Source organism: Triticum aestivum, chromosome 7B (genome assembly GCF_018294505.1).
Source record: "Triticum aestivum cultivar Chinese Spring chromosome 7B, IWGSC CS RefSeq v2.1, whole genome shotgun sequence".
In the NCBI taxonomy this organism is placed as follows: Eukaryota; Viridiplantae; Streptophyta; class Magnoliopsida; order Poales; family Poaceae; genus Triticum; species Triticum aestivum.
Genome location: NC_057813.1, coordinates 142,322,335 through 142,346,501, shown reverse-complemented (window position 1 = coordinate 142,346,501; position 24,167 = coordinate 142,322,335). Strand labels below are relative to the sequence as shown.

Below are 24,167 nucleotides of genomic sequence, written 5' to 3'. Positions count from 1 at the left end.
AATATAAAATTTCTACGATCTGATCATAGAGGAGAATATTTGAGTTACGAGTTTGGCCTTCATTTAAAACAATGTGAAATAATTTCACAACTCATGCCACATGGAACACCACATCGTAATGGTGTGTCTGAACGTTGTAACCGCGCTTTATTGGATATGTGTGATCTATGATGCCTCTTACCGGGTTACCACTATCATTTTGGGGTCATGCATTAGAGGCAGCTGCATTCACTTTAAATAGGGCACCATCAAAATCCGTTGAGATGACACCTTATGAACTGTGGTTTGGCAAGAAACCAAGGTTGTCATTTCTTAAAGTTTGAGGTTGCCATGGTTATGTGAAAAAGTTTCAACCTGATAAGCTCGAACCCAAATCGGATAAGTGCGTCTTCATAGGATACCCAAAGGGAACTGTTGGGTACACCTTCTATCACATATCTGAATCTTTGTTGCTAAGAATGGATCCTTTCTAGAGAAGGAGTTTCTCTCAAAAGAAGTGAGTGGGAGGAAAGTAGAACTTGATGAGGTAGTTGTACCTCCTCCCTTATTGGAAAGTAGTTCATCACAGAAATCAGTTCCCATGATTAGTACACCAATTGGTGAAGAAGCTAATGATGATGATCATGAAGCTTCAGATCAAGTTACTACTAAACCTCGTAGGTATTCTGGAGTACGATACGCACCAGATTGATACGGTAATCCTATTCTGGAAGTCATGTTGCTAGACCATGATGAACCTACGAACTATGAGGAAGCGATAATGAGCCCAGATTCCGTGAAATGGCTTGAGGCTGTTGACACCAGATTTTGGCACGGTCAATAACTTAATTAATATGACCTCAAATGGATAAGTGATCTACATAAAAAAGTTTCGTATTGTCGATACGAACATCTTTGAAGTTTGAGCCATCGCCATCCGATCTCGTCTCGAAGGCCGAAGTTGTGTTTGAAATACAGAGATTTTGTATTTAGAACACTATTCGGCACATTACGCCCCCAAGACTGCCTCGTATGGAAAAATAATCTACACGAATTGCCTTCGTGTCGTCGAAACGATCGATTTTGATACAAAAATTGTTCCAATCCGAGTTTGTATGCAAAATGTAGAGCCATCAGAATGTAGCTCTATCAAGAGCCTGAAAGTGGCGCGCCCCACCAGACACATGTGTGATGGGTAGCGTGAATAATAGCCCTATTTGCGCGAGGTAGCGCGAATAATAGCCTGTTTTGCACGAGCGATTTGACCCTCAAGATGACCTCTGATCAAAAAACGTTCAACATGAAAGTTGTTCGCCTCATTGAAATGGTCAAGATTAATTTTGGACTCGTTTTCATCCAAGGTCGTTTACCACCACAAAAAAGACACACAAGGTGCAGCCAGTTTAAACCGAACGGTTTTGGAAAGTTCAGACAAAACCAATCCGAATTTGATTATGATTTTGGACGTGAATCCAAGTCTTTTCCTTGCACGGGAAGTCCAGCCGCCTCTTATATACCTAAGGGGTGATGGCCGATTGAACAACACACAATTGATCAAATCATATACCACTTTTTATCTTTTATCTTTTCTCCTTAACCCTAGTTCTTCTTATTCCTCGTTCTTCGTTGTTCTTCTTCATTGCAGGGCGGTGAACCTCGAGGCCCTAGGGGCGGTCAGGACGACCTAGGGCAGCCCATAGTCGTCGCGCGCCCTGACAGGGTTCCTCCCGGGCGTGGGGGGTTTCGGGTCTACAAAAGAGCCCGCCGGATTGTCTTGCATACCGCGCTTCCAGCGGGTCTCCTTCGACGTGAGCTGCGGTGCATCACCCCCGACGTAGAGGGTACACGGCGACATGTTCGTGTGTGAACACACTTTTTGGTGACTCCGCTGGGGATCGAAGCTTCGAACAGTCTTCGGCCTGTTCTTGCTACGAAGAGATCGTTATCTAGGGTTTGCAATCTACAAAGGTAATATGAATACCCAATTCACATATGTAGATGCAAATAATGCATATGTTGTTGCTAGATCATCTAATGAGCATAATGTATCGGCTAGTCCTAGCTTTATCAGTCATGCATCTAATTATGTGCAAGAGCCGATGCAACAAAATATTCATGCTTCTACCTCACATAATTTTAGCAACATGCAACATATGTATTCCAACTCTCATGCATCGGCAACCCCAGAAATCCATATGCCGATGAACAACATGATGAGTTTGGTTAATCAAGTTGAAACACCTCACATAGGAACTTCCAATAGTATGCAACAAAGTGTTTCACCTTTTTATTCATCGGCAACTAACTTGCAATATGTTAATCCAAACATGCCGATGGATAGGGGAATTGGCCATGCTACTACTAGTTATCCGGCCAATTACCCTCAACCATCATATGCTACACATCATGCTACTAATGTTTTGGCACCATATGCAACTATAGGTATTCATAATTCGGCTTCGCACCTTTACGCTAATATCCGAATAAGTGAAAATTCTATAGGATCACATGTGTCTTCACCTAGTATCGTAGCATGCAATGTTTTCCCCGCACAATTACAGAATTTCGGCGACATCTCGTTACCGAAAGAGTCTAAAAGTGTCGGGGGGCAACCTATCCAGATTGGGTCATTAAGAAAAATCTTAGGTCGTTTTGGGACAAATGCAATGTTGTTCTACATGAATTAATAAAAGAGGGAAAGCCTATTACTTCTGGTGCAATCCAAGCTAGATTATGTCAAAAAGAGAGAGCATTGAGTGTGGATAGAGTTATAAATAAAAGTAGTGATTCGGATAAAAAAGTTAATTCGGCTATTGAAAAGACCGAATCGCATATTACGTATGCCGAATCTGTTCTATAAAAACAGGACTACAAGCTGTTGGGGAGCTATTCAAAAAAGGAACAAGATATCGTTCAAGTAACGCAACCATCATGCTCTCCGAACGTATTCGAAGAGGTATGTCTAGCAAGTGATTTACCTATCTTCCTATTTGGTCGCAACTTTATTGTTGATGCTTCTATTAGAAAAACTCTCATAAGCAATCTTGAAAGCCCAATGAAGAAGGGTAATTTATTTGTTAGCAATAAAATCGTTGAAAAGCATATTGGTCAACACATTGTGCCATTTATAAAGACCGATTGTGACTTGTTATTGCAGCCAAAGTTTTCCCCATTGCTTTATTTAAAGTTCATATCTAATTGAGTATCTTTTCTTGCTTCATACTTGGCTTAGGCATGGGCTCAATTGAGACATGTATATTATAACTACTTTGATTTCAGAAGTTTAAAGCCAATGTTATACTCTGTTGAGAAAATTGATGATAATATAATTTCCTTTTCAAAGTCATCGGAGATAGAGTGCAAAACACAATGCATAGCCGAATGGGGTAATGCAAAATCTGAACTATTCGTTAAATTAACTCCAAAGTTTTTCTCACAACAAGATAGGCTAGAGAATAAAAAGTTTCCCTTCAATTCAAGCATGTGTGATCAAATATTTGATTTGTTGCTGAAAAATAATTACATAAGAATTCTTGATCACCATGTCAAGCCATCAATTCAAGGACGAATGTATTTTAGGTTGCATCATTCGTTCAAACATAATTTTGAGGATTGCAATATGTTTTGTCAAATAGTTAAATTGGCCATTGATAAAGGACGATTAAAATTTGTTGAGACACCAAGAGATGACCAGTCTATTCCGATTGGTCCCAATGGCAAAAAAAATCGCATCGGCCGCTTCAAGCCGATCCATTTAAAGAGAATGTAAAAGCTGCAGGTGATGGGATCAAGCTTTCAAGTAAAGAAGTTGTTGAAGAGCATAACGAACATAATCTTGAGGGCAAAAATTCCATCGAAGCTACAATGGAGACGCCAAGGACTAAGGAGCAGCAGGCAAATCCAATGTCGGTGAAAGCAAACCAAAAGAAAACAAAGGCCGAAATAAGCGCAAGTGTAAGAGATCGAAAATCACCTTCGCTGAACTATTGAGTAAATATCACAAGAAGAGTGAAGATAAGAATGTTTATCAACCAAATCATGCAAAGAAACCAAGATAACCCCCAAGGCAAAAATTTGAGGATCACTATTGGCAAATAAGAATTTTAATGCAACATATTCATATCCTTATTTTGGGCCGCCAATGCCAATGCCGATCCATATCCATCATGGGACAGGTATGGTACAAGGGCACACTCTCCTTCTTATTTTAGACGATCTCACCAATATTATGCAGCTCCAAGAAGATCAACATTTGAACAATCACGCATCAAAGACCGTTTCAATCATAAGGAATCGGTCCAAATCTCAAGGAAGAAGAAAGAGGTGGTAAAGTAAGTTTACCGCATGAAAAGAGATGGTCGTAAGTGTGCTACTTCAGATTTGATCTCAAATAACAAAGAGCCAATTAAAGTGTTGACATTGGCTACAAAAGGAAAAGAAGTGAAACAATCAATTGATAAAAATTAGAGTGCCAAATCTGAAGAAAAGAAGTTGAGGGTGCACAAGGCCCAAAAAGAGTTGCCATTGGTTGAAACAAAATCACAGTCGAGGTGCTCACTCGGCTTATCATATTGGCAAAAGAAGGAATTACAAAATCTTAGTGCACAAGAGCTAAGAAAGAAGAACATGGCATGGGTTCCCAAGAAGATCAATCAAAACAAAAATGATGTGCATGCTTCTATGGCAACAAGTACAATAAAAGTGAAGAAGGAAAAGAATGAAAACAACACACAATCGCAAAACTCATCTACTTTTTACCCTAGTTTTACATCCCTCCCTTGTTCTTTCTCTCTCGTTCTTCGTTCATTCTTCGTGTTGAAGGGCAGCGATCCTCGAGGCTCTAGGGGCGGCGAACCGACCTAGGGCAGCCCATAGCCGCCGCGCGTCCAGACGGGGTCCCTCCCAGGTGCGTGGGGTGTCGGGTCCTGAAAAGCACCCGTTGGATTGCTTGCGTGCCGCGCTTCCGGACGGGTCTCCTTCGGCGTGAGCTGTGGTGCACCACCCTCGGTGTCGGAGGTAAACGGTGACGTGTTCGTGTGCGAACAGAGGCCATGAAATCGGAGATGGGATCCATGTATGAGAACAAAGTGTGGACTTTGGTGGACTTGCCTGATGATCGGCAAGCCATAGAAAATAAATGGATCTTTAAGAAGAAGACCGACGCAGACGGTAATGTTACTGTTTAAGCTTGACTTGTACAAAAGGTTTTCGACAAGTTCAAGGAGTTGACTATGATGAGACTTTCTCACCCATAGCGATGCTTAAGTCTGTTCGAATCATGTTAGTGATTGCTGCATTTTATGATTATGAAATTTGGCAGATGGATGTCAAAACTGCATTCCTGAATAGATTTCTGGAAGAGGAGTTGTATATGATGCAACAAGAAGGTTTTGTCGATCCAAAGGGTGCTAACAAAGTGTGCAAGCTCCAGCGATCCATTTATGGACTGGTGTAAGCCTCTCGGAGTTGGAATAAACGCTTTGGTAGTGTGATCAAAGCATATGGTTTTATACATAATTTTGGAGAAGCCTGTATTTACAAGAAAGTGAGTGGGACCTTAGTAGCATTTCTAATATTATATGTGGATGACATATTATTGATTGGAAATGATATAGAATTTCTGGATAGCGTAAAGGGATGTTTGAATAAGAGTTTTTTGAATGAAAGACCTCGGTGAAGCTGCTTACATATTGGGCATCAAGATCTATAGAGATAGATCAAGACGCTTAATTGGACTTTCACAAAACACATACCCTGATAAAGTTTTGAAAAAGTTCAAAATGGATCAGTCAAAGAAAGGGTTGTTGCCTGTATTACAAGGTGTAAAGTTGCATAAGACTCAAAGCCTGACCACGGCAGAAAATAGAAAGAGAATGAAAGTCAATCCCTATGCCATAGTCATAGGTTCTATAAAGTATGTTGTGCTGTGTACCAGACCTATTGTGTACCTTGCCATGAGTTTTGGCAAGGGGTACAATAGTGATCTAAGAGTAGATCACTGAACAGCGGTGAAAATTATCCTTAGTGAGGGCTAAGGAAATATTTCTTGATTATGGAGGTGATAAAAAAGCTCGTTGTAAAGAGTTACGTCGATGCAAGCTTTTACACCGATCCAGATGACTCTAAGTCTCAATATGGATACATATTGAAACTGGGAGCAATTATCTAGAGTAGCTCCGTGTAGAGCATTGTAGACATAGAATATTTTTCAACATACGTACGGCTCTGAATGTGACAGACCCGTCGACTAAACTTCTCTCACGAGCAAAACATGATCACAACTTAGTACTCTTTGGGTGTTAATCACATAGCGATGTGAACTAGATTATTGACTCTAGTAAACCCTTTGGGTGTTGGTAACATGAAGATGTGAGCTATGGGTGTAAATCACATACAGATGTGAATATTTGTGTTAGATCACATGGTGATGTGAACTAGATTATTGGCTCTAGTGCAAGTGGGAGACTGAAGGAAATTATGCTCTAGAGGAAATAATAAAGTTATTATTTATTTCCTTAATTCATGATAAATGCTTATTATTCATGCTAGAATTGTATTAACCGGAAACTTAGTACATGTGTGTGAATACATAGACAAAACATATAGTCCCTAGTATGCCTCTACTTGACTAGCTCGTTAATCAAAGATGGTTATGTTTCCTAACCATAGACATGTTTTGTCATTTGATGAACGAGATCACATCATTAGGACAATGATGTGATGGACATGACCCATCCATTAGCTTAGCATTATGATCATGTCAGTTTCATTGCTACTGCTTTCTTCATGACTTATACAAGTTCCTCAGACTATGAGATTATGCAACTCCCGAATAACGGAGGAACACTTTGTGTGCTACCAAAAGTCACAACATAAAAGGGTGATTATAAAGGTGCTCTGCAGGTGTCTCCGAAGATTGGGTTGGCACAGAACGAGATTAGGATTTTTCACTCCGTGTTTCGGGAAGGTATCTCTGGGCCCTCTCGGTAATACTCATCATTATAAGCCTTGCAAGCATTGTGACTAATGAGTTAGTTGTAGGATGAAGTATTACAGAACGGGTAAATAGACTTGCCGGTAACGAGATTGAACTAGGTATTGAGATACCGATGGCGAATCTCAGCCAAGTAACATATCGATGACAAAGGGAACAACATATGTTGTTATGCGTTTGACTAATAACGATCTTCGTAGAATATGTAGGAACCAATATGAGCATCCAGGTTCCGCTATAGCTTATTGACAGGAGACATGTCTCGGTCATGTCTACATAGTTCTCGAACCCGTAGAGTCCGCACGCGTAACGTTCAATGACGATTCATATTATGAGTTTATGTGATATGATGTACCGAAGGTTGTTCGGAGTCCTGGATATGATCACACACATGACGAGGAGTCTCTAAATGGTCGAGACATAAATATTGATATATTGGACAGCTATGTTCGGACAACGGAAGTGTTCCGGAGAAGTTTCGTATAAAACCAGAGTACCGGGAGGTTACCGGAACCCCCGGGGGGTCAATGGGCCTTCATGGGCCTTAGTGGAAATAGAGGGCAGCAAGGGAGCTGTGGGGCGCGCCCCCCTAGGCCCAAACCGAATTGGTTTAGGGCTTTGGGGGCCGGCCCCCTCTTTCCTTCTCCCCTCCTCCTCTTTCCTTCCCCTCCTAGTTGGACTAGGAAAGGGGGAACCTACTCCTAGTAGGAGTAGGATTCCCCCCTTGGGGCGCACCCTATGAGGCCGCCGGTCCCCTCCCCTTGCTCCTTTATATACGGGGGAGGGGGGCACCCCATAGACACACAAGTTGATCAAGTTGATCTTTTAGCCATGTGCGGTGCCCTCCTCCACAGTTTTCCACCTCGGTCATATCGTCGTAGTGCTTAGGCGAAGCCCTGCGTCGGTAACTTCATCATCACCGTCACCACACGTCATGCTGATGAAAATCTCCCTCGACCTCAGCTAGATCTAGAGTTTGTGGGACGTCATCGAGCTGAACGTGTGCAGTTCACGGAGGTGCCGTACCTTCGGTGCTAGGATCGTTCGGATCGTGAAGACGTACGACTACATCAACCGCATTGTCATAATGATTCCGCTTTCGGTCTACGAGGGTATGTAGACAACACTCTGCCCTCTCGTTGCTATGCATCACCTAGAGATAGATCTTGTGTGATCGTAGGATTTTTTTTGAAATTACCGTGTTCCCCAACAATAAGCCTGAAACTAAGCGCTTCTACTACAAAGGGACTGGTCACTAGAAGCGGAACTGCCCCAAGTATTTCGCGGATAAGAAGGATGGCAAATTGAAAGGTATATTTGATATACATTTTATTGATGTGTACTTAACTAAAGCTCACAGTAGCGCCTGTGTATTTGATACTGGTTCTGTTGCTCATATTTGCAACTCAAAACAGGGGCTACAGATTAAGCGAAGATTGGCTAAGGACGAGGTGACAATGCGCGTGGGAAATGGTTCCAAGGTCGATGTAATCGCCGTCGGCACGCTACCTCTACATCTACCAGCGGGATTAGTTTTAGACCTAAATAATTGTTATTTGGTGCCAATGTTGAGCATGAACATTATATCTGGATCTTGTTTAATGTGAGATGGTTATTCATTTAAATCAGAGAATAATGGTTGTTCTATTTATATGAGTAATATCATTTATAGTCATGCACCCTTGCTGAGTGGTCTATTTTTGTTGAATCTCGATAGTGATGACACACATATTCATGGTATTGAAGCCAAAATATGCAAAGTTAATAATGATAGTGCAACTTATTTGTGGCACTGCCGTTTGGGTCATATTGGCATAGACAAAACATATAGTCCCTAGTATGCCGCTACTTGATCAGCTCGTTAGTCAATGATGGTTATGTTTCCTAACCATAGACATGTGTTGTCATTTGATGAACGGGATTACTGAAGGAAATATGCCCTAGAGACAATACTAAAGTTGTTATTTATATTTCCTTATATCATGATAAATGTTTATTTTTCATGCTAGAATTGTATTAACCGGAAACTTAGTACATGTGTGAATACATAGACAAACATAATGTCACTAGTATGCCTCTACTTGACTAGCTCATTGAATCAAAGATGGTTACGTTTCCTAGCCATAGACATGGGTTGTCATTTGATTAACAGGATCACATCATTAGAGAATGATGTGATTGACTTGACCCATTCCGTTAGCTTAGCACTTGATCGTTTAGTATGTTGTTATTGCTTTCTTCATGACTTATACATGTTCCTATGACTATGAGATTATGCCACTTCCGTTTACCGGAGGAACACTTTGTGTGCTACCAAACGTCACAATGTAAATGTGTGATTATAAAGGTGCTCTATAGGTGTCTCCGAAGGTACTTGTTGAGTTGACGTATTTTGAGATTAGGATTTGTCTCTGGGCCCTCTCGGTAATGCACATCACTATAAGCCTTGCAAGAAATGTGAAATATGAGTTAGTTGCAGGATGTTGCATTACATAACGAGTAAAGAGACTTGTCGGTAACGAGATTGAACTAGGTATTGAGATACCGACGATCGAATCTCGGACAAGTAACATACCGATGACAAAGAAAACAACGTATGTTGTTATGCGGTTTGACCGATAAAGATCTTCGTAGAATATGTGGGAACCAATATGAGCATCTAGGTTCCGCTATTGGTTATTGACCGGAGACGTCTCTCGGTCATGTCTACATAGTTCTCGAACCTGTAGGGTCCGCACGCTTAAAGTTTGGTGACGATTTATATTATGAGTTATGTGTTTTGATGTACCTAAGGTAGTTCGGAGTCCCGGATGATATCAGGGACATGATGAGGAGTCTCGAAATGGCCGAGACGTAAAGATCGATATATTGGACGACTATATTCAGACATCGAAAAGGTTCCAAGTGATTCGGGTATTTATCGGAGTACGTGAGAGTTACGGGAATTCGCCGGGGAGTGTATGGGCCTTATTGGGCCTTAGTGGAATAGAGGAGGAAACCTAGGAGGGGGCGCCCCCCCCCCAAGCGCCATCCGAATTGGGTGAGGGGCTGCCCCCCCCCCTTCCTTCTTCTCTCCCTCCTCTTTCCTACCTCTCCTACTCCAACTTGGAAAGGGGCAAATCCTACTCCCGGTGGGAGTAGGACTCCCCTATGGCGCGCCCAAGAGAGGGCCGGCCCTCCCCCTGCTCTACTCCTTTATATACGGGGGGAGGGGGCACCCCATGGACACACAAGTTGATCTGTTGATCTATTCCAGTCGTGTGCGGTGCTTAGGCGAAGCCCTGTGTCGGTAGCAACATCATCACCGTCATCATGCCATCATGCTGACGGAACTCTCCCGTGAAGCTCTGCTAGATCGGAGTTCGTGGGACGTCATCGAGCTGAACGTGTGCTGAACTCGAAGGTGCCGTACGTTCGGTACTTGGATCGGTTGGATCATGAAGACGTACGACTACATCAACCGCGTTGTGCTAACGCTTCCGCTTTCGGTCTACAAGGATACGTGGACTCACTCTCCCCGCTCGTTGCTATGAATCACCATGATCTTGCGTGTGCGTAGGAATTCTTTTGAAATTACTACGTTCCCCAACAATCACATCATTAGGACAATGACGTAATGGACATGACCCATCCATTAGCTTAGCATTATGATCGTGTCAGTTTCATTGCTACTGCTTTCTTCATGACTTATACAAGTTCCTCATATTATGAGATTATGAAACTCCCGAACACCGGAGGAACACTTTGTGTGCTACCAAACGTCACAACATAAAAGGGTGATTATAAAGGTGCTCTACAGGTGTCTCCGAAGGTGTTTGTTGGGTTGGCATAGATCGAGATTAGGATTTATCACTCCTTGTTTTGGAGAGGTATCTCTGGGCCCTCTCGGTAATACTCATCAGTATAAGCCTTGCAAGAATTGGCACTAATGAGTATAAGCCTTGCAAGAATTGGCAAGAATTGCCGGTAATGAGATTGGACTAGGTATGATGATACCGACGATTGAATCTCGGGCAAGTAACATACCGATGACAAAGGGAACAACGTATGTTGTTATGCGGTTTGATCGATAAAGATATTCATAGAATATGTAGGAACCAATATGAGCATCCAAGTTCCGCTATTGGTTATTGACCAGAGACGTGTCTCGGTCATGTCTACATAGTTCTCGAACCCGTAGGGTCTGCACGCTTAACGTTCGATGATGATTGGTATTATGAGTTTATGTGATATGATGCACCGAAGGTTGTTCGGAGTCCCGGATGTGAACAGGGACATGACGAGGAGTCTCAAAATGTTCGAGACATAAAGATTAATATATTGGATGGCTATGTTCGGACACCGGAAGTGTTCCGGAGAAGTTTCGGATAAAATCGGAGTACCGGAGGGTTACCGGAACCCTCGGGGGATTAATGGGCCTTAGTGGAGAAGAGAGAGGGCCAGCCAGAGGTGGAGCGCCCCCCCCCCCTTGCTTAGTCTGAATTGGACAAGGGAAGGGGGGGCTCTCCTTCCTTCTCTTCTCTCCTCTTTCCCTTCTTCTCCTTCTTGGACTAGGAAAGGAGGGAAACCTACTCCTACTGAGAGTAGGAGTCCTCCTCCTTGGTGCGCCCTTGTGGCCGGCCGGCCTCCTCCCCCCCTCCTTTATATACGGGGGAGGGGGCACCCGATAGAAACACAAGTTGATCTTTTAGCCGTGTGCGGTGTCCCCATCCACAGTTTTCCACCTCGGTCATATCGTCGTAGTGCTTAGGCGAAGCCCTGTGCCGGTAACTTCATCATCACCGTCACCACGCCGTCGTGCTGACGAAACTCTTCTTCGACCTCAGCTGGATCTAGAGTTCGAGGGACGTCACCGAGCTGAACGTGTGCAGATCGCGAATGTGCTGTGCGTTCGGTACTTGATCGGTTGGATCGTGAAGAAGTTCGACTACATCAACCGCGTTACATAATGCTTCCGCTTTCGGTCTACGAGGGTACATGGACACACTCTCCCTCTCTTTGCTATGCATCACCTAGATAGATCTTGCGTGATCGTAGGGAAAATTTTGAAATTACTGCGTTCCCCAACAGTGTCAGGCCGCATCCTCGAGGCCGTCCTCGACCACATCGAGACCGGCAACGCGCCGCGCCTCGAGTACCCGGTGCAGCTGTCCTTCTCTCGCTGCCATGGCAGCTCCTGGACACCATGGCGAATGGAGCCGACGTCCTCGTCGTCGGGCTCCGGCAAGCTCTCCTCTGGCTCGCCGGCTCTCTGCCCCGTCAAGCCTGAGCCAGTGGAGACACCGCTCCGGCGCCGCAACCGCAGCGGCGCCCTCGTCATCAACGAGGGTGCCCGCTCTTCCCCGCGCTCCCTCCGCCTGGTCCGGCCGAAGCCCGAGCCGGGCCTGCTCCCCGTGAAGCCGGAGCATGTCGACATGGTGGCCCCCGACGACGAGGCCGCCCAAAAATGGGCGAAGGCGGATTACATCCGCGAGCAGGTGCGACGCCAGCGCCTGGCATACGCGGAGCTCCAGGCCCGGCGCCACGGGCGCGAGGAGGGCGACGTCATCGTCCTCGACAGCGACGAGGAGGACGAGGCCGGACCGTCCAACGCCCCATCGCACGTCGGCGACCCTGGGCAGGGGTGCAGCAGGGACGGCGGCGGCTCCGGTGGGGCGCGCGACGACGACGACGACTACACCCGTTTCTACAGGCTTCTCGGCATGTAGATGGCGGGCGATGGACGCAGCGCAGTGGCTAGGCGTAGTTTGACGTAGTTTGCATGTTTTATCCTTTTTTTTACAAATTTCAATAAAATTTCGCCGAGTTTGCACAAATTTGTACGAAGTTCGCCGAGCTCGCGTGATATTGGTGGCGACCTGGTGGGCGACGACTGGGAACGAAGTCGCCCCACGTGGCAAGCTTGCGCCGGTTCGCCTCCAGGCGATTTTTTTTCCGCCTCTGGGGCCGAATGGCCGGAGATGCTCTTAGCGCCATCAACACCAAAAAGGTTAAGTTCAAAAAAAAACACCAAAAAGGTTAACCCTCCGGTATTGATATCTAACCACATTTTTAGTAGGTGACGTGCGTGATGCACGCGGCACCAGCGCAGCTCTCGTCTCACTTTATAGCCGCAGCGCGCTACTGTATGCTCCTGTGGCCAACGTTGACCCAGGAGCCAGGAGCAGGATGGACGCCGCCGACTCGTCGCCGATGCACGTCGTCCTCTTCCCGTGGCTCGCGTTCGGTCACATGCTCCCGTTCCTCGAGCTCGCGGAGCGCCTGGCGGCCCGCTGTCACCGCGTCTCCTTCGTCTCAACGCCGCGCAACATCAGCCGGCTCCCGCCGGCAGTCGACGTCCACCTGGTGGCCCTGCCGCTCCCACGCGTGGATGGCCTTCCCGAGGGAGCCGAGGCCACCACCGACCTCCCGCCCGGCAAGGGCGAGCTCCTACAGAAGGCTTCCGACGGCCTCGCCGGGCCATTCTCCGCCTTACTAGACCGCGACAAGAAGCCGGACTGGGTCATCGTCGACACATTGCACTACCTAGCCGCCGCCGCCGCTGTCGACCGGGGCGTGCCATCTGTGATGTTCGCCACTTGCTCCTCCGCGTCGACCGCCCTCTGGGGCGTTCCGTGCATGTCGAAGACTGTTAACCCGGAGCTAGGGGCTTCGCTAGGCCAGCGCTTCTTGTTAACCTACCAGAGCTGCAAGATGGTGGCACAGCGGTGCTGCATCGAGTTCGATCCCGACAGCGTGGCTCTGCTGCCCGGCATCTACGGCAAGCCGTTCGTCCCTCTCGGCCTGCTGCCGCCGCCGCTGAGGTCCAACGGAGACGACGCGCTCGTGTCGTGGCTCGACCGGCAGCCAGCGAAATCCGTCGTCTACGTCGCGCTGGGAAGCGAGGCGCCGCTGAGCACGGAGCTAGTGCACGAGCTAGCCATCGGCCTGGAGCTCGCCGGGGCGGCGTTCCTCTGGGCGCTGAGGAAGCCCAGCGGCGTCCCCGACGACGAGGTCCTTCCTCCGGGTTTCCAGGAGCGTACCAAACACCGCGGGCTCGTAACAATGGGAATGGCCCCGCAGACCAGGGTGCTAGCGCACGACTCCGTCAGCGCGTTCCTGACGCACTGCGGGTGGAGCTCCGCCATCGAGGGGATGCAGTATGGACGCCCCCTTGTCATGCTGCCATTCTTCGGAGACCAAGGGCCAATCGCTCGGCTAATGGAGGGGAAGAAGGTTGGATTGCCGGTGCCAAGGAACGGCAAGGATGGATCGTCTTTAGACCGAGAAGGCGTCGCGTCGGCGGTCCGGGCCGTCTTGGTGGAGGAAGAAGGTAGACGTGTCTTCGCGGCCAATGCCAAGAAGCTCCATCAGATTGTCGCGGATACTGCATGCCATAAGATGTGCATTGATAATTTCGTTCAGCAACTACGATTCTACAAGGGGTAGTGACGGCCGGGCCCAGCGCGTTTTCCTTTGTGTGGTAGGGCCTAAAAAAACTTGCGGGCACGCGCAAGGCATCACTGTCTGGTCTGGCTAAAAAAAATCACTGTCTAGTATTTTTTTTTATGAGTCGTCTCGTCATATTTTCAAGTGCTAAAAGTAAAGTAAAATGTATCACTGTCTTTTTTTGCGGGAAAATGTATCATTGGTGTCCTATGATTTTCACTTGATGGTTCGTATATATGAACATAATGGTCTTCATTATCTGTTAAATGCGCCAACCTATGAAAATAGAGGTAAAATAGGTATTTCAACTTCAGAAAAGTCCTAAAGAATGTCCATTGTACAAAGTATTTCCTAAGAGCTTATGTGCGGATTTTAACGACGAAAATGTTTAAACATGGGTTGAAGAAGAGGGAGGGGTAGAATTAGAACAGGCCGAACGTCCTCAATTTCTTGTACTGGGGCAGAGGCACACTCTCTCTAAATTACAAAATACATGTATTACAGAATTTTTTTTACTTCTTTAACTGTTCATCGAGCATTTTGAAAAATATTATGGCAGCTTAAAAAAAATTACCTCGTCTTTATTGGAAATGTTTGTAGCATTCAAGAAATCTATCTGGCATTCAGGAAATGTCCATGCATTTCAAAACAATATATGTGACATTTTTTAAAATGTTAAAAATTGTAAAAAAAAGTTCTTGTATTTCAAAAAACTTTTTGTAGCATTAAAAAATGTAAATTACATTTTAGAAATTATTCATACATTTCAAAATTTATTTGTGACGTCAATTTTTATACAACATAAAAAATGTAGGATAGTTTATTAACCGGTTTCATATCATTAGAAAAATGATTTGCTGTGTAATTCAAAAAATGTTGATTGTATTTGAAAAAATGTTCCAAAAAATGTGTTTAGAAAAATGTTAGTCGTATATTTGTAAAATTAACATGTATGAAATATTTAGATGTATACAAAACGTATACAATGTGTATGTAACAATAGACATCAAAATATATTTTTAAAATGCTAAGCATATATAAAAAAATGTTCCTAATGTGTACAAAGTTGTACAATGTGTAAGAAAAAAATTAGAAATGTGCTGACGCAAATGAAAAAAAAAAGGGAAAAAGACAGGAAACAATCTGTGAAAATCAAAGAAAGAAATGAAGAGAACCGTGGTAAAAAGGAAACAAGACAAAGGCCAAAGAAAACCATTGCAAAATAGTGAAAATCACATAAAGAAAATCACAAGAAGAACATACCGCTCAACTGCTACAGTACTGGATCTACCCTGTAGTGCTGCGCTAGAGGCGAGACCTGCTTACGTCTTGTTGTGGGCGAGAAATAGCTTCTGCGGGCTCAAACCAGCCTATTTAGGTTATGGTTACCCTAAACCGGTAGCACTGATTCCTATATCATGCTCGTTGTAATAGTATTTTTCTAGAAGGGAAACACTATATTTCAGCTGGCGAATTAACAAGCTTGTGTCCTCCGTCTTGGTTGCACGTCACGTGTCCCAGTGACGTGGTGACCCCTCCCCCCTCCCTCCCCATCTCTCCTTTAAGAAGACATCTGTTACAAAAATAATTAAATTGCAACAAGGCCTATGTCGCGAACAAAAAAATTGTAACAATACCTCTATTGCACAAAAAAAATTTAACTTCCCTTCATTGAAAAAGAACACTTTAAAACGAACTCTGTTGCAAAAATAAATTTGCAACCCTGACCTATGTGTTGTAAAATTTCTGCAACACGACACATGTTGCAGAAAATTAATGCATGACCTTTGTTGCAGTGGTATAGGGTGACGCTTGCTGCTCAATCTGCCATATCTGACGTCTCACGAGGCGATGATGGATCTTTTAAAAAGATCCGTCGGCCGACGTGTAGCAGCGTCCGATCACGAACGCTGCTATGCTCGGCAGGCCGATCTTTTTAAAAGATCCACCATTCCGCGAGCCGTCCGATTCGTTGATGCAACATGTCCGTATGGTTCCTCTTGCAACAAGACCTTTGTTGGAAAATCTTCACTTCTCTAATTTCCTATAACAAAATCTTTATTGCAAAACTTCTCTTCTCTATTTTTTTGCAACAAGACCCATATTGCACAAACCTCTTCTTTTCTAATTTTCTGTAATAAGACTCTTATTGCAAAAGTTGCAAACGCATATGAGCCACCGGACGCTGCTACGCGTCGGCCGGCGGATCTTTTTAAAAGATCCACCATTCCGCGAGCCGTCCGATTCATTGATGCAACATGTCCGTATTGTTCCTCTGGCAACACGACCTTTGTTGGAAAACCTTCACTTCTCTAATTTCCTATAACAAAATTTTTATTGCAAAACTTCTCTTCTCTATTTTTTTGCAACAAGACCCATATTGCACAAACCTCTTCTTTTCTAGTTTTCTGCAACAAGATTCTTATTGCATAAGTTGCAAACGCATATGAGCCACAACTAATTTTCTGCAACAAGACCTATGTTGGAAGAATTGCAACAGCATCTCCGGTCGCGTCGCACACTGGCACAGTCGTCGTTCGCTGCCACATTCTACAACACCACCGTTGTTGCAGAGATAAATGAAGAAGAGAGACGTGGTCATGTAGGCCACATGTTGAGCAAGGGGGCGCTGGATGCCCCGCGCTAAATCGGTCGGCTGATAGAACAATTTTCCATAACCCTTATGACTAAAAACTATAATTATATCTTTTGAACACACCGGCAACGTGTTGTAATTCTCTGTAATACTTCTATCCAGCTATGCGTGAATCGCTCCAACAGTTGGACCGGACCCAATTGTTGCGTGATGTTTTCCATTTTTTTATATTGTGTTTTTTTGTTTTTTTTTTCATTTCCACCTATGATTTTCAAGGAAATATACAACCCCTTATCTTTAACTCCTTATAATTTAACGAGTTAAGTGTGACTGCTCCTAACTGATACCTTATATTTAATTTCTTATAAAACATGCATAAAGTTCATCCAAAAGACACCACATCGATCAAGTTTAATCCAAAGTCACCACAACATGGCATGTCTTGTTGTGGATCGAGCCCTACCAAATGCATACTACGTAAATGAACTCAAGCACCATCGCCACCAAGGAAATCATCACCATGTATACTACCATTCCCACACCTACCACCACCAACCCCACTCGGCCACCATCACCATCACCTCCTTGACCACCACCACCATCCTTCGTTTGGCTCATGATCTCTACACGAGTTAGCTCCCAATACCTTTTTGTCATGTCATCCATCATGGTTAGGCTCATGAACATGATAGCACACTCTTCAATTTACTTATCTTTCACAAGCCTTTTCTCCTAGAGTGCAAGCTTACGCTCCACCGCCTTCACCTTCCTCTCTTTGACCGCCAATTTGGAACTTCATTTCTCGTCCTCCAAGGACTTGAGCTCATCCCTGATACGTCCATTTTGCATCATGTTTTCCTACTGTTATTTATAGTGTTTTTATGCTTTATAACACTTTATGGAGTAATTCTAATGCCTTTTCTCTCATAATATGCAAGGTTTACACAAAGAGGGAGAATGCCGGCAGCTGGACATCTCCAAATAAGCTAAAATTTTACAAAGAATTATTTTGGAATATGTAATAAATATTGGAGAGAATAACTACCGGAGGGGGCACTCAGGCGCCCCCAAGGCACCAGGGCGCGCCACCCCCTCCAGGCGCGCCCTGGTGGGTAGTGGGGGCCCAGTCCCACCTCCGGTGCCCATCTTATGGTGCATAAGATCTTTTGACCTAGAAAAAAAATGAGGAGATGACTTTCAGGAGGGAGTGCCGCCGTCTCGCGGCGAAACTTGGGCAGGAGCACTTTTGCCCTCCGACGGAGCGATTCTGCCAGGGGAACTTCCCTTTGGGAGGGGGAAATCATCATCATTGTCATCACCAACAACCCTCTCATCTTTGGGAGGTCAATCTTCATCAACATCTTCAACAACAACATCTCATATCAAACCCTAGTTCATCTCTTGTGTTCAATCTTTGTACCGGAACCTCAGATTGGTACCTGTGGGTGACTAGCAGTGCTGATTACATCTTGTAGTTGATGCTAGATGGTTTATTTGGTGGAAGATTATATTTTCATATCTATTATGCTATTTAATATCCCTTTGATCTTGAGCATGAATATTATTTGTGAGTTGTTTCCCTTGTTCTTGAGGCCACAGGAGAAGTCATGTTATAAGTAATCATGTGAATTTGATATTAGTTTGATATTTTGATGGTATGTATGATGTGATTTCCTGAATGGTGTTATGTGAACGTCGACTACATGACACTTCACCATCTTTGGGCCTAAGGGAATGCATTGTGGAGTAGTTATTAGATGATGGGTTCCTAGAGTGACAGAAGCTTAAACCCTAATTTTTGCGCTATTTCGTAAGGGGCTGATTTGGATCCACATGTTTAATGCTATGGTTAGAATGTTATCTTAATACTTCTTTCGTAGTTGCGGATGCTTGCGAGGGGATTAATCATAAGTGGGAGGCTTATTCAAGTAAGAACAGCACCCAAGCACCGGTCCATCCACATACCATATTATCAAAGTAGCGAACGTGAAATCAAACCAACATGATGAAAGTGACTAGATGAAATTCCCGTGTGCCCTCAAGAACGTTTTATCTATTATGAGAAACCGTTCAGGACTGTCCTTTGCCAAAAAAGGATTGGGGTACCTTGCTGCACTTTTATTACCGTTACCTTTACCTGATCGTTACAAATTATCTTGCTATCAAACTACCTGTTACCGACAATTTCAGTGCTTGCAGAAATTACCTTGCTGAAAACTGCTTGGCATTTGCTTCTGCTCCTCATTGGGTTCGACACTCTTACTTATCGAAAGGTCTATGATTGGTCCCCTAAAATTTTGGGTCATCAAGACTCTTCTCTGGCGCTGTTGCCTGGGAGTGAAGCGCTCTTGGTAAGTGGAAATCGGTAAGGAAAAATTTATATTACATGTTGAAATTTATTGTTACTTGCTACTATGGAAAACAATCTTTTGAGGGGTTTGTTCGGGGTATCTTCACCTCGACCGGAAGTACAAAGAGTTGCTCCTCAACCTACTGCACCTACTGAAAATATTGGTTATCAAATTCCTTTAGGTATGATAGAGAAACTGCTAGCTAATCCTTATGCAGGAGATGGAACGAAACATCTTGACTTGCACCTTATATATGTGGATGAAATTTGTGGATTGTTTAAGCTTGTAGGCTTGCCCAGAGATGAGGTTAAGAAGAAGGTTTTCCCTTTATCCTTGGTTGTAAAGTCATTGACATGGTATAGGCTATGTGATGATATTGGAGCTTGGGATTGGAATCGATTGAAATTGGAATTTCATCAAAAAATTATCCTATGCATCCAGTTCATTGTGATCGGAATTATATATATAATTTTTGGCCTTGTGAAGGAGAAAGTATCCCTCTAGCTTGGAGGAGGCTTAAGTCAATGTTATATTCACGCCCCAATCATGAGCTCTCTAGAGAAATTATTTTTCGAAATTTTTATGCTCGGCTTTCTCGTAATGATCAATCCATACTCGATACTTCCTGTACTAGTTCTTTTATGAAGAAAACTATCAAATCCAGGTGGGATCTTTTAGAAAGAATTAAACGCAACTCTGAAGATTGAGAACTCGACGAAGGTAAAGAGTCAGGTATAAATCTTGAGTTTGATTGTGTTAAATCTTTTATGGATACCGATGCTTTTCATAAGTTTAGCACTAAGTATGGACTTGACTCTGAGATAGTAGCCTCTTTTTGTGAATCATTTGCTACTCATGTTGAGCTCCCTAAGGAGAAGTGGTATAAATATCATCCCCCAATTAAAGAAGAGATTAAAGAACAAGCTATGGTTAAAGATGAAACTATCATTTACAGTTTTGGCCCAGTTGTGCCAACTGCTTATTTCGCCACCTTTCCATGTTAGGATAAAGGAACATGCTAAGATTTCAGCTGTGGTTCGCAAAAGTAATATTAGAGAACCTAAACCCTCTGAACAAATTAAAGTAGAACCTAGTATTGCTATGGTTAAAGATCTCTTAGTTGATAATATTGATGGTGTCGTGGAATTGTCACGGCAGATATCCTAGTGTGAGGACTTAGTCGTGAGGCCAACGCATCTATGTGGTAGCTTGAGAGGGGTTGATTGGGATGAGAGACGCAACACACAAGACAAAGATTTAGACAACTTTGGGCCCCAGGAAACATCACCCGGTAATAGCCCTACATGCTATTTGTGGCTAGGTCTCATTATGCTCATGAGGGAGACATCATCAATCCGGCTCTCCTCTAGTTGTGTCTAGTCTTAATGATTATTTTCTTTCCCCCCTCTCTTGGGGTGCCCTGCCCCTCCTTATATAAGTTCAAGGGGTGGTTTACATGTAGAGGCCATCTCGTACTAAGACTTAAACTATTCTGACTTCTCATCACGGACCTCACTCCATTGGCTTCTTAACGTCTTGGGCTTCTTACAATCTGGCTTACAATCTGACTTACGGTCTGGCTTACGATCTGACTTACCATCAGGCTTACCATCAGGCTTACCGTCTGGCTTAATACTTGACTTACCATCTGGCTTACCATCTGGCTTAATTGTCTGGCTTAACTGTCCGGCTTACATGACTGTGCCTGCCAGCTTACATGACTGTGTCTGCCAGCTTACATGATTATGTTTGTCGGGTTACATGACTGTGTCTGCCGAGTTGCACGTCTGTTTCTGCCGGGTTACATGATTGTGTCTGCCGGCTTACAATGCTTAACTGTTCCCGCCAGCTTAACCTACTTAACTGTTCCCGCCTGCTTATAGTCTGCCGGGTCACCAATGAAACATCCAATCCTAGCCGGTCATATCTCTGGCCGGGTCATACCGCGGGGTATATCTCCGACATTAGCCCCCAGTTTAATTTGGATTCATCCATGTTAAACTGATCCTGTAAAACAAACACAAGAACAAGTTTGACAGATTATGCTCCGGGTTAAAAGCTCTTGTAAGCCGGCACCTAATCATCCTTAATTCCTTGGTATTTCCTTCTTCTAGAAAATCCGGGTCAATAGACCAGCTTCATAATAAAAAACATTGGTCATGAAATACTCATCTGATTTTTAGCCAGCTTGAAGATGTAGAACTCCATTATATTCATATCACTTATAGCCCCCAAGTGTCGGGTCATTATGAAATAATGAGCAGGGACTTTGTAAATATGATCATGTAGACTTGAGCAGCAATGTGTAGCCCCCAAGGGCCGGCATAGTAAGCTAATACTGAGCTGGGACTTTGTATGTAATTCATTGATAATAACATCATAAGATGTAATCTCCACCATGGGGCTTGAACCCACGTCCATAAGGTTAAGAGCTTTGTACTCTACCAACTGAGTAGTGGATCTTTCAATATAATGGACTGAGGCTTGTGTACCTTGAATTTTTGACGGGAGCAATTGGTAGCCCCCAAGGGCCGACTCATTACAATGTGATGAGTCGGGTCTTCAATAAGTTGAGCAAAAAATGACTTTGCATTAGCCCCCAAGTGCCATGGTGCATGATGGTAGTGACATTGGACTTGCATATTTGATGTAATCTCAATTTGAATAATGTAGCCCCCAAGTGCCGGGTCGTAAGCCTGCAGCGACTCAGACTATTCCCTCCATTCTAGAAATAAATCATGTCCATTGATAAAATAACCATTGCGCTGAAGTGACTTTGAAGACCTCCATCATAATATTGGCCATTGATAACCATAATAAAAAATCAAGCCATGTTGGCTATTAAAGATTTGAATAATACAATCCGGTTTAGAAAACCGGTTCCTGTGATATTGAATCATACTGCCGGTTTAGGATACCTATGCAGTAAGGGTGATGACCCACTTGTTTTAGAAGTCATGACTTCAATTGGAGTTTGTCACATGCCTGGCGACTTATTGTTCAAAGTCAAGCCGACCTAAATAGAAACCACATATAAATGTCTCAGATATTAAAAAAAGGCCTCAAGACAAACCCAAAAGAGTGCTTTCAAAAAAGACTTAAGCAAAAAAGAAATAGAAATACAAATTAAGGCTTATGATTTGAATACGATCAGTAAACCATCCCAAAGGGGTTAATCTAGGGTTCGAATACGACCATGTAGCCCCCAGTGGCTTTGGCATTGCGCCGATCAAGATGGTACCGAAAGCTATGTTCTCTTTGGTTCGAATACGACCTATGTTTGAACAGGAAGCCCCCAAATGACCTTGAGAATATTTAACAACACTGATTCGAATACGATCTGGGTCGGACCCAAGAGGGGTTAAGCTGTGATTCTAAAATGATCAAGAAGCCCCCAAGTGGGTTTTGGCATTGCGCCGATCAAGTGGGTACCGACAGCTATGTTCTCTTTGGTTTGAATACGACCTATGTTTGAACAGGAAGCCCCCAAGTGACCTTGAGAATATTTAACGACTTTGATTCAAATACGACCAGGGTCGGACCAAAAGGGGTTAAACTATGATTCGAATACGACCCAGCCCCCAAATTATCAAATTGTTTGAACAACTATGATTCGAATACGATCAGGAAGTTGTGCCAAAGGAGTTAAGCTAGATTCGAATACGATCAGCCCCCAATGGTCTTTGAAGCGGGGTACCTATGTTTGAGTTGCGCTTTGCAACAGACTCTCTTTGGTCCCTTGAATTTTTCCTGAAAACTCGAGCTTTGCGAGATATAAATTCTTCTTGAGCCGGAACTTCTCCGGACGGCTTTTAAATTGGCAACATTTACTGAGCCATGTCATCGTAGCCCTCGAGTCTTAAGACGACTCAATGAATTGACTCGACATTCTCCATAGTTAACCCTGATATAGACCGGTTTGAGTCCTGCATGGGAGAACTTGCAAGCCAAAGTAATTGCTCTTTTAAAGAAAATAATATGTAATATAAAATATATTGGATGGATTTCACCTGATATGACAGGCTAGTGATTATCCACCGCAGAGGTGATGATCATCATGGTGAAACTGAAATCAATCACGGGTGAGCCGGCCGCGGCAGTGTGAGCCAGCGCGCACAGGCGAGTCAATCATTCGCACGGTCCCAGCAAGTTGATGTAAACCGGGCCGTAAGGGCGGCGTCTTGCACGCGTCCATTCACCATGTAATGTGGCACGGACGAATGCCGGGTAGGACGTTGCCAGCGCGTGCTCCGTACCCATGATATAAACTATGTTCATAATGAATGATTGTCCTGCATATCAAAATATACGGACCGAAGTAACTGTTTCTTGATAAAAACAATATATACCAAGGAAATAGATATAGATGCATATCACCTGATTTGTTCGGACATCAGAAGATCCATATGTAATATCCGTAAATAAGCTGACAATAGTATAGCCCATCGAGTGTATACATAATAGTCTGATGATCGAAGGTTGCAGATGTTAACGTAGCCCCCTTTGTTTACCAGCTGTATTAAAAAATCTTGATCTCCCCACGATAACAATCAGCCTGTACTTCTGTGCACTCTTCAGAGAGGGGCAAAAATTCCAATATCTACATGTAGCAATATCCAAAGAATATCCCCAAGACTCGCCCGATCTGCAGCCGTAGAGAGGGAGGTGGGTATAATTTTTCCGGCCATGTGCTGAACACTTTAACATGAGGCTGGGAGACTCAGAGCTAAGCCGCGGGCGGCGGTTTGAGCCACAGTAGCTTGGCGCGACGGCAGAGGTGGCGCCGGGCGCGGGCGGTTCGAAGCGGGGTAAGGCCGGC

General features: G+C 44.1%; 1 protein-coding gene across 1 annotated transcript; it reads left to right on the top strand.

Annotated features, from left to right (window-relative positions):
• Positions 1 to 13,122: 13,122 nt before the first annotated feature.
• On the top strand, positions 13,123 to 14,509 carry LOC123163146 (UDP-glycosyltransferase 91D2-like). Its single transcript, XM_044580906.1, has one exon. It carries the CDS (start codon positions 13,142 to 13,144, stop codon positions 14,399 to 14,401), a length of 1,260 nt encoding a protein of 419 aa, XP_044436841.1. The 5' UTR covers positions 13,123 to 13,141; the 3' UTR covers positions 14,402 to 14,509.
• Positions 14,510 to 24,167: the final 9,658 nt, after the last annotated feature.

Excerpts from the sequence above, each read along its gene's own strand:
- LOC123163146 (XM_044580906.1), top strand. The coding sequence starts at position 13,142 with ATGGACGCCGCCGACTCGTCGCCGATGCACGTCGTCCTCTTCCCGTGG.